This window comes from Podarcis filfolensis (assembly GCF_964270895.1).
Source record: "Podarcis filfolensis genome assembly, chromosome: 13".
NCBI lineage: Eukaryota > Metazoa > Chordata > Lepidosauria > Squamata > Lacertidae > Podarcis > Podarcis filfolensis.
Window position 1 is genome coordinate 663,516 of NC_139615.1, and position 17,619 is coordinate 681,134.

Consider the following 17,619-nt stretch of genomic DNA (forward strand, 5'->3'; position numbering starts at 1 on the left):
TCCACCACAGGGACATCTTCTTTGCCAACGTTGGGGACCTCTTCCAGTGTGACCACTGCAACTGAACCCTCAAATCAGAGTACAGCAGAAGACACTGGTACTACACAGGCAGGGACCTCCGCTTCTCCCACTGCTGAGCAAACATCCACCACAGGGACATCTTCTCTGTCAACGTTGGGGACCTTTTCCAGTATGACCACTGCAACTGAACCCTCAATTCAGAGTACAGCAGGAGACAGTAGTACAAAACAGGCAGGGACCTCCGCTTTTCCCACCGCTGAGCAACCATCCACCACAGGGACATATTCTCTGCCAACGTTGGGGACCTCTTCCAATGTGACCACTGCAACTGAACCCTCAATTCAGAGTACAGCAGAAGACACTGGTACTACACAGGCAGGGACCTCCACTTTTCCCACCGCTGAGCAACCATCCACCACAGGGACATATTATCTGCCAACGTTGGGGACCTCTTCCAGTGTGACCACTGCAACTGAACCCTCAATTCAGAGTACAGCAGGAGACAGTAGTACAAAACAGGCAGTGACCTCCGCTTCTCCCACCGCTGAGCAACCATCCACCACAGGGACATCTTCTCTGCCAACGTTGGAGACCTCTTCCAATGTGACCACTGCAACTGAACCCTCAATTCAGAGTACAGCAGGAGACAGTAGTACAAAACAGGCAGGGACCTCTGCTTCTCCCACCGCTGAGCAACCATCCACCACAGGGACATCTTCTCTGTCAACGTTGGGGACCTCTTCCAGTGTGACCACTGCAACTGATCCCTCAATTCAGAGTACAGCAGGAGACACTAGTACAAAACAGGCAGTGACCTCCAGTTCTCCCACCGCTGAGCAACCATCCACTACAGGGACATCTTCTCTGTCAACGTTGCCTACCTCTTCCAGTGTGATCACTGCAACTGAACCCTCAACTCAGAGTACAGCAGGAGACACTAGTACTACGCAGCCAGTGACCTCCGCTCCTTCCACCTCGGAGGAATCAGCCACCACAAGGACATCTTCTCTGTCAACGTTGCCTGCCTCTTCCAGTGTGATCACTGCCACTGAATCCACAAGTCCGAGTACAGCAGGAGACCCTAGTACTATGCAGCCAGTGACCTCCGCTCCTTCCACCTCAGAGGAATCAGCCACCACAGGGACACCTTCTCTGTCAACGTTGCCTGCCTCTTCCAGTGTGATCACTGCAACTGAATCCTCAAGTCAGAGTACAGCAGTAGACACTAGTACTATGCAGCCAGTGACCTCCGCTCCTTCCACCTCGGAGGAATCAGCCACCACAGGGACACCTTCTCTGTCAACGTTGCCTGCCTCTTCCAGTGTGATCACTGCAACTGAATCCTCAACTCAGAGTACAGCAGGAGACACTAGTACTACGCAGCCAGTGACCTCCGCTCCTTCCACCTCGGAGGAATCACCCACCACAGGGACACCTTCTCTGTCAACGTTGCCTGCCTCTTCCAGTGTGATCAGTGCAACTGAATCCTCAACTCAGAGTACAGCAGGAGACACTAGTACTACGCAGCCAGTGACCTCCGCTCCTTCCACCTCGGAGGAATCAGCCACCACAGGGACACCTTCTCTGTCAACGTTGCCTGCCTCTTCCAGTGTGATCACTGCAACTGAATCCTCAAGTCAGAGTACAGCAGTAGACACTAGTACTATGCAGCCAGTGACCTCCGCTCCTTCCACCTCGGAGGAATCAGCCACCACAGGGACATCTTCTCTGTCAACGTTGCCTGCCTCTTCCAGTGTGATCACTGCAACTGAATCCTCAAGTCAGAGTACAGCAGTAGACACTAGTACTATGCAGCCAGTGACCTCCGCTCCTTCCACCTCGGAGGAATCAGCCACCACAGGGACATCTTCTCTGTCAACGTTGCCTGCCTCTTCCAGTGTGATCACTGCAACTGAATCCTCAACTCAGAGTACAGCAGGAGACACTAGTACTACGCAGCCAGTGACCTCCGCTCCTTCCACCTCGGAGGAATCACCCACCACAGGGACACCTTCTCTGTCAACGTTGCCTGCCTCTTCCAGTGTGATCACTGCAACTGAATCCTCAACTCAGAGTACAGCAGGAGACGCTAGTACTATGCAGCCAGTGACCTCCGCTCCTTCCACCTCGGAGGAATCATCCACCACAGGGACGCCTTCTCTGTCAACGTTGCCTGCCTCTTCCAGTGTGATCACTGCAACTGAGCCCTCAACTCAGAGTACAGCAGGAGACACTAGTACTAAGCAGGCAGTGACCTCCGCTCCTTCCACCTCGGAGGAATCAGCCACCACAGGGACACCTTCTCTGTCAACGTTGCCTGCCTCTTCCAGTGTGATCACTGCAACTGAATCCTCAACTCAGAGTACAGCAGTAGACACTAGTACTACGCAGCCAGTGACCTCCGCTCCTTCCACCTCGGAGGAATCAGCCACCACAGGGACATCTTCTCTGTCAACGTTGCCTGCCTCTTCCAGTGTGATCACTGCAACTGAATCCTCAAGTCAGAGTACAGCAGTAGACACTAGTACTATGCAGCCAGTGACCTCCGCTCCTTCCACCTCGGAGGAATCAGCCACCACAGGGACATCTTCTCTGTCAACGTTGCCTGCCTCTTCCAGTGTGATCACTGCAACTGAATCCTCAACTCAGAGTACAGCAGGAGACACTAGTACTACGCAGCCAGTGACCTCCGCTCCTTCCACCTCGGAGGAATCACCCACCACAGGGACACCTTCTCTGTCAACGTTGCCTGCCTCTTCCAGTGTGATCACTGCAACTGAATCCTCAACTCAGAGTACAGCAGGAGACGCTAGTACTATGCAGCCAGTGACCTCCGCTCCTTCCACCTCGGAGGAATCATCCACCACAGGGACATCTTCTCTGTCAACGTTGCCTGCCTCTTCCAGTGTGATCACTGCAACTGAATCCTCAAGTCAGAGTACAGCAGTAGACACTAGTACTATGCAGCCAGTGACCTCCGCTCCTTCCACCTCGGAGGAATCAGCCACCACAGGGACATCTTCTCTGTCAACGTTGCCTGCCTCTTCCAGTGTGATCACTGCAACTGAATCCTCAACTCAGAGTACAGCAGGAGACACTAGTACTACGCAGCCAGTGACCTCCGCTCCTTCCACCTCGGAGGGATCACCCACCACAGGGACACCTTCTCTGTCAACGTTGCCTGCCTCTTCCAGTGTGATCAGTGCAACTGAATCCTCAACTCAGAGTACAGCAGGAGACACTAGTACTACGCAGCCAGTGACCTCCGCTCCTTCCACCTCGGAGGAATCAGCCACCACAGGGACACCTTCTCTGTCAACGTTGCCTGCCTCTTCCAGTGTGATCACTGCAACTGAATCCTCAAGTCAGAGTACAGCAGTAGACACTAGTACTATGCAGCCAGTGACCTCCGCTCCTTCCACCTCGGAGGAATCAGCCACCACAGGGACATCTTCTCTGTCAACGTTGCCTGCCTCTTCCAGTGTGATCACTGCAACTGAATCCTCAAGTCAGAGTACAGCAGTAGACACTAGTACTATGCAGCCAGTGACCTCCGCTCCTTCCACCTCGGAGGAATCAGCCACCACAGGGACATCTTCTCTGTCAACGTTGCCTGCCTCTTCCAGTGTGATCACTGCAACTGAATCCTCAACTCAGAGTACAGCAGGAGACACTAGTACTACGCAGCCAGTGACCTCCGCTCCTTCCACCTCGGAGGAATCACCCACCACAGGGACACCTTCTCTGTCAACGTTGCCTGCCTCTTCCAGTGTGATCACTGCAACTGAATCCTCAACTCAGAGTACAGCAGGAGACGCTAGTACTATGCAGCCAGTGACCTCCGCTCCTTCCACCTCGGAGGAATCATCCACCACAGGGACGCCTTCTCTGTCAACGTTGCCTGCCTCTTCCAGTGTGATCACTGCAACTGAGCCCTCAACTCAGAGTACAGCAGGAGACACTAGTACTAAGCAGGCAGTGACCTCCGCTCCTTCCACCTCGGAGGAATCAGCCACCACAGGGACACCTTCTCTGTCAACGTTGCCTGCCTCTTCCAGTGTGATCACTGCAACTGAATCCTCAACTCAGAGTACAGCAGTAGACACTAGTACTACGCAGCCAGTGACCTCCGCTCCTTCCACCTCGGAGGAATCAGCCACCACAGGGACATCTTCTCTGTCAACGTTGCCTGCCTCTTCCAGTGTGATCACTGCAACTGAATCCTCAAGTCAGAGTACAGCAGTAGACACTAGTACTATGCAGCCAGTGACCTCCGCTCCTTCCACCTCGGAGGAATCAGCCACCACAGGGACATCTTCTCTGTCAACGTTGCCTGCCTCTTCCAGTGTGATCACTGCAACTGAATCCTCAACTCAGAGTACAGCAGGAGACACTAGTACTACGCAGCCAGTGACCTCCGCTCCTTCCACCTCGGAGGAATCACCCACCACAGGGACACCTTCTCTGTCAACGTTGCCTGCCTCTTCCAGTGTGATCACTGCAACTGAATCCTCAACTCAGAGTACAGCAGGAGACGCTAGTACTATGCAGCCAGTGACCTCCGCTCCTTCCACCTCGGAGGAATCATCCACCACAGGGACGCCTTCTCTGTCAACGTTGCCTGCCTCTTCCAGTGTGATCACTGCAACTGAGCCCTCAACTCAGAGTACAGCAGGAGACACTAGTACTAAGCAGGCAGTGACCTCCGCTCCTTCCACCTCGGAGGAATCAGCCACCACAGGGACACCTTCTCTGTCAACGTTGCCTGCCTCTTCCAGTGTGATCACTGCAACTGAATCCTCAACTCAGAGTACAGCAGGAGACACTAGTACTACGCAGCCAGTGACCTCCGCTCCTTCCACCTCGGAGGAATCAGCCACCACAAGGACATCTTCTCTGTCAACGTTGCCTGCCTCTTCCAGTGTGATCACTGCAACTGAATCCTCAAGTCAGAGTACAGCAGTAGACACTAGTACTACGCAGCCAGTGACCTCCGCTCCTTCCACCTCGGAGGAATCACCCACCACAGGGACACCTTCTCTGTCAACGTTGCCTGCCTCTTCCAGTGTGATCACTGCAACTGAATCCTCAACTCAGAGTACAGCAGGAGACGCTAGTACTATGCAGCCAGTGACCTCCGCTCCTTCCACCTCGGAGGAATCAGCCACCACAAGGACATCTTCTCTGTCAACGTTGCCTGCCTCTTCCAGTGTGACCACTGCAACTGAACCCTCAATTCAGAGTACAGCAGGAGACAGTAGTACAAAACAGGCAGTGACCTCCGCTCCTTCCACTTCGGAGGAACCATCCACTACAGGGACATCTTCTCTGTCAACGTTGCCTGCCTCTTCCAGTGTGACCACTGCAACTGAACCCTCAACTCAGAGTACAGCAGGAGACACTGGTACTACGCAGGCAGTGACCTCTGCTCCTTCCACCTCGGAGGAATCATCCACCACAGGGACATCTTCTCTGTCAACGTTGCCTGCCTCTTCCAGTGTGATCACTGCAACTGAATCCTCAAGTCAGAGTACAGCAGGAGACACTAGTACTACGCAGGCAGTGACCTCCGCTCCTTCCACCTCGGAGGAATCAGCCACCACAGGGACACCTTCTCTGTCAACGTTGCCTGCCTCTTCCAGTGTGATCACTGCAACTGAATCCTCAAGTCAGAGTACAGCAGTAGACACTAGTACTATGCAGCCAGTGACCTCCGCTCCTTCCACCTCGGAGGAATCAGCCACCACAGGGACATCTTCTCTGTCAACGTTGCCTGCCTCTTCCAGTGTGATCACTGCAACTGAATCCTCAAGTCAGAGTACAGCAGTAGACACTAGTACTATGCAGCCAGTGACCTCCGCTCCTTCCACCTCGGAGGAATCAGCCACCACAGGGACATCTTCTCTGTCAACGTTGCCTGCCTCTTCCAGTGTGATCACTGCAACTGAATCCTCAACTCAGAGTACAGCAGGAGACACTAGTACTACGCAGCCAGTGACCTCCGCTCCTTCCACCTCGGAGGAATCACCCACCACAGGGACACCTTCTCTGTCAACGTTGCCTGCCTCTTCCAGTGTGATCACTGCAACTGAATCCTCAACTCAGAGTACAGCAGGAGACGCTAGTACTATGCAGCCAGTGACCTCCGCTCCTTCCACCTCGGAGGAATCATCCACCACAGGGACGCCTTCTCTGTCAACGTTGCCTGCCTCTTCCAGTGTGATCACTGAAACTGAGCCCTCAACTCAGAGTACAGCAGGAGACACTAGTACTACGCAGGCAGTGACCTCCGCTCCTTCCACCTCGGAGGAATCAGCCACCACAGGGACACCTTCTCTGTCAACGTTGCCTGCCTCTTCCAGTGTGATCACTGCAACTGAATCCACAAGTCCGAGTACAGCAGGAGACCCTAGTACTATGCAGCCAGTGACCTCCGCTCCTTCCACCTCAGAGGAATCATCCACCACAGGGACACCTTCTCTGTCAACGTTGCCTGCCCCTTCCATTGAGGGTACTACAGCGATCCTAAGTACAACTAGTGTGACTGATAAGCTGAGTCCATCTTCCACCTCCTCCAGTTCCACAGAAGAGCGCCCTGAAGCAAGCACATCAAAGGCATCTACGTCTACCGGTATGAAAATCTCCACCATTGGGGCCCCTTTCCCTTCCACCATTACCCGTTCACACACATTGACTCCTTCTGAACTTAAACGTTCCTCTGTTAGGGGTCTATATTTTCATATGGAAATGATGTTTATCTCCTAGCACACGACTGCAGGGCTTAATGGTTTGGACTTGTTGCAATCATGCTTCTTGGCACATTACAAAGTTCTTGCATCAGTTTACATGGCCCTTAATATACTTGAGTCCAGAATATCTTCAATACCTATCAATGTGTTATATCCCTCTTTGATCAGTACTGTCTTTGTGGGAGTTGTTCTACGTGGTCCCTCATGAGTCAAGGCACACGACGTATAGCCACCGTGTAACTCCTTCCTGGCTGAGACCCATTCTTTATTGAACTCCAGGCCCTTGGCTTTTTTGATTTCATCAAGCAGCTAAAGTTCTGATTAATTCTAATTGATTTTATGTATTGCTCTTTCACCCTCACTATACACTTAGAAATAATAGCATTAGGCTGTACAATATATAAATTATTATTGTCATCATCATCATCATATATGAGGGCTCTTTTGTTGGCTTGTTCTTAAATATCGTTAATGTTCTGTTCTCTTCCTCTTCCTCAGCTCCTTCCACCCCAGTTGTCCCTCTCAGATGCCTTAATGGAGGAGTGCTTGTTGGGGGTCGTTGTGACTGCCCATCTCCCTATACTGGGCAGCGATGTGAAGAGGCAAGGAATGAAATCCAAGTGGGTAAGTCTTAGTACAAATTATTAGTACAAACCTCCCGCCCTCTGGCTCTTCCTTTGAGAACAAAAGCTCAGGAATGTCCGGGTATGTGTAGTAATTTTCTAGGTGGGCAACATTTTTGGTCCTGCGGCCAACTTGCTTGATTCAAAATGGTGTATCGGTTCGGCGGCATCACCCTGACACCTGCAGTTTAAAAAGCTTCTGATAGCAGCAGCAGCAGATGGACAAGAATGTCACCTGCCTCAGGACCTGGAGAGTTCCTGTCAGCAAGAGTAGACTACACTGAGCTGATACGCGCACATTCCAGTGTTTTTCTTTTCTTCTAATTTTACTTATTTTATTTGTTTAGATTCATAACCCAGCCACAAAAAGACCTAGAGGCATTCAAATTCCATTAATAAAATCTGATTACAATACCGTTTAAAACCCAAGCCTTCTGCTAGTTTTTTATTTTTAAAAAAAATTAAATTATTTTATTGGTTTTCACATTTACTTTACTATTCCAGTGTATTTCACACCCTGCACCAGCACCCTTTCTCTGCACACTTTGGTGTGGATCCAGAAGTGATTCATGTTGTTTCCATGATCACTGTGACTCAATGGACACCTGAAGAGCTCATCCTCACATCTGAAACTGTGGCTGTACCTTCATGTTTAATGACTCCTGTGCTTTCTGATCACAGTGACTGTTGTGGCCATAATCCATGTCTCTGTAACAGTGAAGAATTGGGACTTTAAACCAGGGATGGCGATTTACGGCTCGCATGACTTCAAGAGATTCGTGAATGTCTTTGAGCAACAGGTGAGGGGTGGCTGGGAGTGCATAGAGGATGCCCACTCAGGAAAATGATCGTTTCCAGGCAGACCTATTGTTACTTTTGAGTCTGGGTCCCGTTAACGTGCCATTCCTTTGTGGTAAACTTCATTAACAGAGATTTGTCCGCTTAGCACATCTGGAAATACAGGCCGATTTCCTTCCTTTGGAACACCTAAATATTCAGATGTGGAAATGGAGCTATCAGATGAGTATAGAAAGCTGTTTCTGTAATTTGTAGCTCAGAACTGATGGTACAAACCCTAATACACACATCAGGAACCGTCTTCCTAATTGTCACTTTTGAAAGACCAAGCTTAAAGTGTCAAAGGTCCTCTTCCAGCCTCTATAATCATCCCATCCCTTTGGCCAGGCTGCCTGCTGGGAACTGGAGTCCAAGAACAGCTGGGGGAGGGCCCCCGACTAGCCATGCCCAGCACAGGAGATACCCCAAAGGTGTGTTGGAAGGGTGGAGGCGTTAAAGGAGCATAGCAGGATAGAGAGGCCCTACTCAGCACACAGGAGGGACCCAGAATCTGCTGGGATGGGGGGTTTAGTATTTCTCAGATCTACAAACTAGTATCTTGTACTTGTAGAGTATTTTGTTGTTGCTGATTTTTGGTACGTTGCAAACATCAGCAGCATTGCTGACATGCACACCTTCTAAGCTGTTGATGCTGCCAAGTGGCAGTGACTCCTCTGCTCCTGGCCAGACCTGCTCTAGATTGCTGCTCCTCACATTCCGTGGTCACTGCAGCAGAGCTAAGATTTTCTTTCTTTCTCTGTGCAGATGAACATCTTCTATGCGGGCGTTTTTGGGTACCAGGGCGTACATGTGATTAATCTGAGGTGAGGCACAGAACAGATAAGTTTGGTGACCAAGAATTGGAGGGAGTGTGGTTTTGGGTTCCACCAAATTCCTTGGCGCCTGATGTAAAACACCACACTCCCTTGAACACAGAAGCCTAAACAGGCCATGTCGACCTGGAGTATAGCATCTAGATCAAGGGAAGTAATAGTGCCACTGTATTCTGCTCTGGTCAGACCTCACCTGGAGTACTGTGTCCAGTTCTGGGCACCACAGTTCAAGAAGGACACTGACAAACTGGAACGTGTCCAGAGGAGGGCAACCAAAATGGTCAAAGGCCTGGAAACGATGCCTTATGAGGAACGGCTAAGGGAGCTGGGCATGTTTAGCCTGGAGAAGAGGAGGTTAAGGGGCGATATGATAGCCATGTTCAAATATATAAAAGGATGTCACATAGAGGAGGGAGAAAGGTTGTTTTCTGCTGCTCCAGAGAAGCGGACACGGAGCAATGGATCCAAACTACAAGAAAGAAGATTCCACCTAAACATTAGGAAGAACTTCCTGACAGTAAGAGCTGTTTGACAGTGGAATTTGCTGCCAAGGAGTGTGGTGGAGTCTCCTTCTTTGGAGGTCTTTAAGCAGAGGCTTGACAACCATATGTCAGGAGTGCTCTGATGGGGTTTCCTGCTTGGCAGGGGGTTGGACTCGATGGCCCTTGTGGTCTCTTCCAACTCTAGGATTCTATGATTCTATGATTCTATGACCCCCGTCACAACAGGCCAACTGGGGGCACCTTCACAGCTGGGGCTAAATGATTTCTTGCTTCCTGCTTCCAGGCGAGGCAGTGTCATCGTGGAGCACGATGTGCGTCTGCGTGAGCCGTTCTCGAACTTCAGTGGTTCTTATGAGGCATCCATCAAGGACATCCTCCAGGTCCTGCAAAATAATTGCACTTTCAACCAAACAGGTGAGGCAGCAGCTGCCACTGGCTGGCTGGCAGCTTCCTGAGCGAAAAGGCTTCCTTTGCTTGCATGCCACGGGGCAGCCCTTGCCACTACATTCCTGCCCCATATCTGGCTTGTGGAGTGCGAGGAAAAGGTTCCTTATAAGACGTCTCCAGATCAGATGCCACGAGGAAGCAGAGGCCACCCAAGGGCAGCAATCGTGCCACTTTTTATTTGGGAGCGCCGTATTTTTCACTCTATAAGACACACTTTTTCCCTCCTAAAAAGTAAAGGGAAATGTGTGTGTGTCTTATGGAGTGAATGCAGGCCGCACAGCTATCCCAGAAGCCAGAACAGCAAGAGGGATCGCTGCGCAGCAATCCCTCTTGCTGTTCTGGCTTCTGGATAGCCACGCGAAGCCTCTTCAGGGCAGGGAGAGCCTTCCTCCTGCTGCCCTGAAGAGGCTTTGTGTTGCTTTCGCTGCGCAGCGATCCTTCTTGCTGTTCTGCCTTCTGGGATTCAGAATATTTTTTCCCTTGTTTTCCTCCTCCAAAAACTAGGTGCGTCTTATGGTCTGGTGCATCTTATAGAGCGAAAAATACAGTAAATCCTGCCGGCATCAGTGGCACTTAAGAGCTTGTCCACTTCTCTACTTGTCAATCGGAGCAGTGAGACAGCCGGTGACCCACCTCTCTACAGAACCTGAGCAGCTTCACTGAGCCCAAGCCCACCCCCGCTCCCCTGATCCAAACAATCATGCTGTTTCTCTAGGAACAGAAGTACGGAAGCTTATTGGGGAAAAACTTAGTCTTCCTAATGTGCCCATTTCACAGGCAGCAAGCTTCATCTATGCCAGATCTGAGGCCAGCTAGTGTTATCCATGCAAGCTGAGGGGATACGCAGTGACAGACCCCTTTCACATCAACAACCCCAGCAGAGACGGATGTCAGGGTGCTGGCTGAACATAGGAGGGATGGCAGAGGAAGTGTGTTTCCTTCAACTGGCAGGGAGACATGGCGGGTGGGTGGGGGGAAGATGTCCCTCCCCTTGGATGCTCCCCCCCCCATGATTTCTTCCTTTCAGAAGCCTCACCTTTGCTTTTCCCCTCTATTTTAGATCAGCTCTGCTTTACTGAAGGAGCATCTCGTGTGACTCGAGTGCCCCTGAGCCCTGAAGGTGAGGACTGGCGTGTGAGAGGGGGTCAGTGTGTGCTTAACACACTCCTAATGTTGAAGAGTCGCAGTGGGCTGCCTGGATGGGGGCGGTGGAGCCATATGAGGAAGAAAACATGACCTCCACGTGCAAACAAATGCATTGCTGGTGTGGACACTGCAGATGTTGCCAGGATTCTGCAAGTGCAGTCACAACTGAGATGCACAGAGGCTAATCCTTTGTCCCATCAAGTGCAATTAACCTGTGGGATTCTCTGCCACAAGTCTGGATGGCTTCAAAGGAGGATGAGAGAAAAGGGTTTTATGGCATTGTGGCTGTATACTACCTCCATATTCAGGGTCAGTCTAACTCTAAGTTGCTGGGAGAAGCAGAGCCAGAGAGTGTTTCTGCTGGTGCCTTTCCCAGAGACAAGTGGCTGAGCATTCTGGGATGCTGAAGCCTCGGGGCCTTGGACCTAATCCTGCAGCAGGCTCCTCTTCTGATCTCCTGGTCTCAAGCATGCGGTGGTTTTCTAAGAGGCACTTGCGTTCTCCCGTTTCTGACTCTGCTTCCTTCCTTTCCCTTTCCAGATCTGTCAAAAGAATGCAGGAACACCTCTGTGGTGGCACAAAACATCCAGCAATTTTACGTGGCACGAAACGTCAGTGGCAACCTTCAGTGCGTCTCTAACTGCAGCGTTTGGCACCCCGACCCCTTCAGATGTGTGAACGGAAACTGCTATATCACCCCTGAGGGGCCCAGTTGCTAGTGAGTAGCCTGCCAGGGGGTGAAGTGGGTGGTGCCCATAGGCTGTTCCTACCAGCTGTGCTAGTTGTTGTTGTTTAGTGGTTTAGTCGTGTCCGCCTCTCCGTGACCCCCTGGACCAGAGCACGCCAGGCACTCCTGTCTCCACTGCCTCCCGCAGTTTGGTCAGACTCATGTTTGTAGCTTCGAGAACACTGTCCCATCATCTCGTCCTCTGTCATCCCCTTCTCCTTGTGCCCTCCATCTTCCCCAACATCAGGGTCTTTTCCAGGGAGTCTTCTCTTCTCATGAGGTGGCCAAAGTATTGGAGCCTCAGCTTCAGGATCTGTCCTTCCAGTGAGCACTCAGGGCTGATTTCCTTCAGAATGGAGAGGTTTGATCTTCTTGCAGTCCATGGGACTCTCAAGAGTCTCCTCCAGCACCAGAATTCAAAAGCAGCTATGCTAGTAGGAACCATTTACCGTATTTTTCGCTCTATAACACGCACCCGACCATAACACGCACGTAGTTTTTAGAGGAGGAAAATCCGTAGGCATGCCACCCGTAGGCATTCCCTCCATAACATGCACAGACATTTCCCCTTACTTTCTAGGAGGAAAAAAGTGAGTGTTATGGTGCAAAAAATACGGTAAATGTCATTTTGAAGAAAACAGTGTCATTCATGTGCATGTCATCTTTTGTTGCAATTCCCTGTGGGCACCAGTCACCACTGCTCCTGCCTTGGATTAGGGCCCTGGATGCCACCCAGCCCCCCCCCCCGAATTGCAGCATCAGAAACACCCCCTGCTCCCCACCCCGTAAAGAACCCAGGCATCCTGGGCCCATTACCTGCCTCCTTGCCGGTTTTTGACGCTGCCTTTCCTCCCACAGCTGTGAGCAGTCGGACTCCTACTGGTTCGTGGGCCGGCGCTGTGAGCAGGGCATCAGCAAGGTGGGGGTGGCCGTGGGGGTGGCCCTGGGCCTGGCGGTGCTGCTGCTGGTCATCCTGGTCTTGGTCGTGCTTCTCTGCTGGAGGCGCTGTTGCCCGAGGGAGAAAGGACACAGGTAGGAGGAGGCCTGGGCACTCAGAGTCCGGTCAGCTCGGTCAGCTCTGCGTCCCGGTCAGTCTCTGCTTTTCATCTTCTCTCAGTGATCACCTTGTGTGGGGGAGTGCACTGGGATTGGAAAGGCATTCTCTGTGAATTGCCCTGGGAACTACGGATGAAGGGCATTATACTACAACTATAGTGTACTACTAGATGATCTCCATAGACAACTGGATCGAGGCGGGTCAGGACTGCTGATCCTTTTAGATTTGTCAGCAGCCTTTGACATGGTCGATCATGATCTTCTGGACCACCGCCTCGCAGACGTGGGGATACAGGGCATAGCCCGTAACTGGTTGTGCTCTTTTATCTCTGGTCGGGGACAGAGGGTGGCACTAGGGAGGGAAATGTCGTCACGCCACTCCTTGGTGTGTGGAGTGCCGCAGGGCGCAATTCTCTCCCCGATGCTTTTTAACATCTTTATGCGCCCCCTTGCCCAGATTATCTGGAGCTTTGGGCTGGGCTGTCACCAATATGCTGGTGACATTCAGCTCTATCTGCTGATGGATGGCCACACCGACTCGGCCCCGAACACACTGACCAGATGCTTGGAAGCTGTAGCTGGATGGTTTCGTGGGAGCCGATTGAAACTAAATCCTTCAAAGACAGAGGTCCTATGGCTAGGTCAGGATGGCATGGGGATGAGGGACCAACTCCCTTCTCTTGCGGGGGCCCAATTAGTGCCATTGCCTTCCGTTAAGAGTTTGGGTGTAATCCTTGACGCCTCCCTTTCCATGGAGGCGCAGGTTACAGCAACAGCCAAGGCAACATTTTTCCACCTTCGCCGCATCAAGCAGTTGGTCCCTTACCTTTCCCGCCCCGACCTGGCCACAGTGATCCATGTGACGGTCATCTCCAGGCTTGACTACCGTAATTCACTCTATGCGGGGCTGCCCTTGAAGCTGTCCCAGAAACTCCAGCGGGTACAGAATGCTGCAGCAAGGCTCCTCACGGGGTCTCTGCCATGGGAGCATATTCACCCAGTGCTTTTCCAGCTGCACTGGCTCCCGGTGGAGTACAGGGTCAGATTTAAGGTGCTGCTTTTGACCTTTAAAGCCCTTCACGGCCTAGGACCCTCGTACCTACGGGACCGCCTCTCCTGGTATGCCCCACGGAGAGCCTCAAGGTCCATAAATAACAACACCCTTGAGGTCCCGGGCCCTAAGGAAGTCAGATTAACTTCAACCAGAGCCAGGGCCTTTTCAACTCTGGCTCCGGCCTGGTGGAACGCTCTGCCTCATGAGACCAGGGCCCTGCAGGATCTGATTTCTTTCCGCAGGGCCTGGAAGACAGAGTTGTTCCGCCTGGCCTTTGGCTTAGAATCAACTTGATCCCCTTCCCCCCTTTCCTTTTTCTTTTCCTTCTCCTCCTGCGATGAGGCTACATTTTAATATTTTAATGTTCCATTATTTTAATGTTGTATTTTATTTTTGTTTTTAAGTTGTAATCATTCATCTTGTTTTTATTATTGCTTGTAAGCCGCTCTGAGCCCGGCCTTGGCTGGGGAGGGCGGGGTATAAATAAAGAATTATTATTATTATTATTATTATTATTATTATTATTACAACTACTACTACTAATAATAACCACATTGTAGAAAGGATATCCAGGCTGTTTGTGTCTGGATGGAGCCCCTCAGAGGCCCTGCTCCTTCCTGTCTCATTCTCTGCCCTATTTCCACCTGCTGGTGGTGGGGATGCAGGTGCACATTTCGGTCTCCCCCCTCACCCGCCATAGGCCAGTCTCTGCTGTTTTCAACTGGTGCTGACTCTGGAAGCTGCCATAGAAATGGGCTGAGGGAGAGGCCTTTGCCCTGACGGCCTCTGTTGGTCTCCCTCTCCCAGGCTGACACATTTGCCACCTGATGAAGAGAAGCGGTATGAAAATGAGCCCTACTGGGTGTTCCATCCCGAACGCCCTGCTCCAAGTACCCCAGCAGCTGCCACAGGAGGTATGTGGGGCAAGGTCTAGGCCAGGAAGGGGAGGCCATGGTGGGGGTGGCATGCCTTGGTGTCCATGTCAACTGCTGGCCCCCAACGTATGTTTCTTCCCTTGCCCTGCGGGTTAATGCATGAAAGAAAATACGTCAATGGAATTATAGATGGTCTAGGGTTGCAGAGGAACGTGGGTGGCGCTGTGGGTTAAACCACAGAGCCTAGGACTTGCAGATCAGAAGGTTGGCGGTTTGAATCCACACGACGGGGTGCGCTCCCGTTGCTCGGTCCCTGCTCCTTCCAATCTAGCAGTTCGAAAGCACGTGCAAGTAGATAAATAGGTACTGCTTCGGCGGGAAGGTAAACGGCGTTTCCGTGCGCTGCTCTGGTTCACCGGAAGCAGCTTAGTCATGCTGGCCGCATGACCCGGAAGCTGTACGCCGGCTCCCTTGGCCAATAAAGCGAGATGAGCGCCGCAACCCCAGAGTTGGTCACGACTGGACCTAATGGTCAGGGGTCCCTTTACCTTTACCTTTAGGGTTGCAGAAGGGGTTCAAGTTGCACAGAAACATTCCACCCCACATGCAGAAATAAGGAAATAAGAAAGGGAAGGGGAGAGCAACAGGGGAGGTCAAACACAGCCACGTCCCCAAACTGCAATCAGACGGAAGGGCTTTCCATGCCATGCCACCCCACCCTGCCCTGATCCAGGAGAAGGAAATAGAAATAAATAAATGAGATGTGGGGGTTCTCATGTACTCTGTGCTCTGGGAGGGAGCGCTAGGCACCTGAGGGGGAGGATGAGCCTCAGCCCTGATTACGGGCTGCATTATCACACCAGGGAAGACCACTTTGCTTGCCAGAGCTTAGAAGATGCGGTTTGTAAAAATAAAGCAGGTTCTAGCTGGCTCTGCGGATCCCTCCCTTCTTGGAAGAGGTCTTGGTGGGCAAGTGGAGAGGCTGGACTGGGGAGAAGGGAAGCCCAAATCTAAAAAATGACTGACATGCCCCCTCCTACTTCGCCCTTTGCACAGAAGACCCTTTCGCTGGTGACAGAGGCAGCTTCTTCCGACCACGCCTGGACACGGTGGACACATCCTTGCCGGTACAAGAAAAGAGGGCATTTGGGGTTCGGTGTGTGTGTCACAGTTGAGAGACAGCAGGCAGGGATTAGAAGCGGCACAGAAAAGCACAGCCAGAACAATCCGGGAGCAGAGCCAAGCCCTTTCCCAAAAAGGACAGGGACTTTTTGAATTACAAAAAAAAGTACATGATCGGTTTATAACATTATGGGTGGTAAGCAGACAGTGGACAAGAGGAGGGTTATCTCTCATGATATGAGGTCATTCCACAAAGCCAAAATGCAAGAGGTTCAGAATGGGGAGAAGGTCTTTCTTCATCATAGCTGTCAACTTTTCCCTTTTCTTGCAAAGAATCCTATTCGGAATAAAGGAATTTCCCTTTAAAAAAGGGAAACGTTGACAGCTATGTTCTTCATACTGGTGCAATGATTGACATATGGAACGCCCTGCCACAAGAAGTGTGGTATGAGAGGTGGACCAAATTCCTGGCAGACCTGAAGTCCATCAATTAAAAGCTACCAGTTAGAATAGTGAAATGGAGCCTCCAGGATCAGAAGCAGTCTACCACTGGGTGCCAGTTGCTCAGGGAGCTAGCAGGGGATCCGCGTCAGCAGCAAGGAAGGGCTGTTGGCTCCATTTCCTGCTTGTTGGCTTTTCTTCTCGGCATCTGGCCAGAATCCGGACGCTGCTGCAGGTGGACCTTAGCTCTGAGTAGTGTGGCACTTTCTGAAAGGTGCTTGTCATTTCCGCTGACCCTGCCTCACCCTCCTGCTTTCTCCTTCTCTCCCTGTGCACTGCAGACACGGATCGCTCGGCCCCACTTGGCCCGGCTGTGAAGAAGCCCCGGGGCCAGGCACGGGAAGGACGCTGGGTCTGGATTTGCACAGGACATGCCGTGATGCCTTCCTGCTTCCTCTCGCACTTCAGGAGTGGGGTGCTGCTGCCCCCTTGAATACCAGTGCCTCTTCGTGGTGATGCTGGAAGGAGGAGGTGGAGGAGGAACAGGGCCCCATTGGGGGTATTTGGGCTTCTGCCCCCCCAGGACTCGCGTTGCCCACAGAGGCAGAAATTGCAGGAGCACATCCCTCAGCAAGGGGCCTTTGACGACTGCCTGGATGCCAAGGCCAGCTGGTGCAAGAGGAGGCCGCCTTGCAAGGGTCTCACATAGTCTCTGCAGGTCGGGGGCCATAGCTAGCACTTTTGGTACCTTTCTGTACCAGCCTATTTATTTCCCCTTTGCCTCTCTCCAGTTTGGCTCTGGATTCCTCCCTCCAATGCCAACCTGCTCCCACTTGGCTTTTCCTTCTCTTGGTACAAGCTTACCCATCCCCTTCCATCCCAGCCCCAGATACACCTGTAACATCACTGATGACCCACGATGCCACACACCGGTACCCACAGAGTTGCATCCTGAGATGCACCACAGGTTGGATGCACAGTGCAACTGGTGGGTTGATTTCCAAAGGGGTGCCCCCCCATGCACAGGTGAGGGGTTCACACCCCTTAATTCACCATGTAATTTGTATAGGATAAGTTATTTGGCAGCGTAGGCAAAGTCAAAAGAAAAAAAAGAACCTTTAGCACTTTGTAATCCAAATTTCTGATAGTTCCTTTGGCTTTTATATATATTTTATGGAAACTTTG

The 17,619-nt window shown here is 51.7% G+C and overlaps 1 protein-coding gene across 1 annotated transcript; it reads left to right on the forward strand.

Moving 5' to 3' along the window:
• Nucleotides 1-7,265: 7,265 nt before the first annotated feature.
• Nucleotides 7,266-14,945, forward strand: LOC310746941 (mucin-17-like). The gene is made up of 8 exons (XM_083581206.1): nt 7,266-7,394; nt 8,075-8,193; nt 8,996-9,054; nt 9,850-9,980; nt 11,074-11,133; nt 11,700-11,877; nt 12,745-12,918; nt 14,804-14,945. Exons 2-8 carry the CDS (start codon nt 8,137-8,139, stop codon nt 14,928-14,930), a joined length of 786 nt encoding a protein of 261 aa, XP_083437332.1. The 5' UTR covers nt 7,266-7,394; nt 8,075-8,136; the 3' UTR covers nt 14,931-14,945.
• Nucleotides 14,946-17,619: the final 2,674 nt, after the last annotated feature.